The sequence below is a fragment of the Acyrthosiphon pisum genome, unplaced genomic scaffold, assembly GCF_005508785.2.
Source record: "Acyrthosiphon pisum isolate AL4f unplaced genomic scaffold, pea_aphid_22Mar2018_4r6ur Scaffold_1800;HRSCAF=2302, whole genome shotgun sequence".
NCBI lineage: Eukaryota > Metazoa > Arthropoda > Insecta > Hemiptera > Aphididae > Acyrthosiphon > Acyrthosiphon pisum.
Genome location: NW_021767106.1, coordinates 2,841 through 4,264, shown reverse-complemented (window position 1 = coordinate 4,264; position 1,424 = coordinate 2,841). Strand labels below are relative to the sequence as shown.

Here is a 1,424-nt window from a genome sequence, read left to right as displayed (position 1 = left end):
TTCTATTTGCAAATCAATAAATTTAATTAATGTACCATGAAATGGTTTGTTGACATAATAAGTTATATGGTACTGCTGAAAATGTTGTATGTTTTCATAAGTTGACATTATTCAGTGAAAATTTGTAAGATCCATAGAAAAGCAACTAGTTCTGAGCAAAGGTAAGCTTATCAAAATAGTTTCTGAAAAACATAAAAACATTTTATGATATTACATTTAACTTATTACACAAGTTTTATATCGATTGAATTAGATTTAAGTATACTCCTACAAGTAAATGGGAAAACAATCACAACAGATGCCATTGGTTTGTCACCAAATTATAAAATAAAAAATGTAGAAGACCTAGAAAAGACATTAATATCATTTGAAAATATCAAACTTTGTCAAGGATCTGTTTCAACCACAAAAAGCATTAATATAAAATCGACATTTGGTGTAGAGTTTGTTGAAAATTGTGGAAAGTGGTATCATTCTAAGTGTACAAACATAATTAAAACAGATGATTATATAAATGGGTAACTTATATGAAAATTTAAATAACAATACAATAAAATAAGGTACACTATTTGAGCATTTTAGAGTATAATAAATTCCATTTTCATATTTACAGAGAAAAATGTTTGTGGTGCAAACGTTTGAATTACATAATTAACAAAAGACTTTCCAAACAAAATTCGAGAATATATTTCTCTCCCAACAAAAAAAAAAAGTTATTAAGTTTGAATAAAGCTAAAGATGTTATAAAAAAAAAAGGTTCTAGGTTAGCTAAAAAAATACGACATTTGCAAGAAAATTTAAATAATCTCAAGAGTGAAATGGCTGCAATTTCTGAATCAACCCTTGAAAAAATTATTAAAGATTCTAATATCCCTTCGTGCCAAACAGATATTATTAATGAGATATTTAAAGCAGCTAAATTAAAGAACTCAAAGAATCGACGTTATAGCGAAAACTGGATGTTACTGTGTCTATTATTCCAAATCAGGTACAACTTTTATAACTAGGTAATGAAAAATATTACGTTTAGTCTTATTTACTTATTGATTTAGATCACCCACTGGATATAAATTTTTAAAAGATCAAAATATTTTACCATTGCCATGTGTCAGCACAATTCGTAAACATTTACTAGCCATAAAAATTGGTTGTGGGTTTGATCCCAATTGATTTAAGCTATTGAAAAAGAAATTTTCCACAAAATCTGAACATCAAAAAAAGGGTATAATATTGCTAGACGAGATGTTTTTGAGGGAGAGTTTGAGTGTAAATAGCCGTTCACTAACATATATTGGATTGGAAGATTTTGGTAATGAAGAATTAGTAAGGAAAAATAGTAACTTGAAGGCAAACCACGGTTTGGTGTTCATGTGGCAAAGTTTGGCTGAAAATATGGTACAACCTATTGCTGTGTTTGCTTCGGC

General features: G+C 28.1%; 1 protein-coding gene across 1 annotated transcript in view; it reads left to right on the top strand.

The window, feature by feature from the left end:
- The first annotated feature begins 1,242 nt into the window (after nt 1-1,242).
- The window catches only part of LOC107885562, a 2,272-nt gene continuing 2,090 nt past the window's right edge, over nt 1,243-1,424 (top strand). The window contains exon 1 of the mRNA XM_016809211.2: nt 1,243-1,378. Coding sequence (XP_016664700.1) covers nt 1,243-1,378 — 136 coding nt within the window. The remainder of the gene's footprint in view (nt 1,379-1,424) is intronic.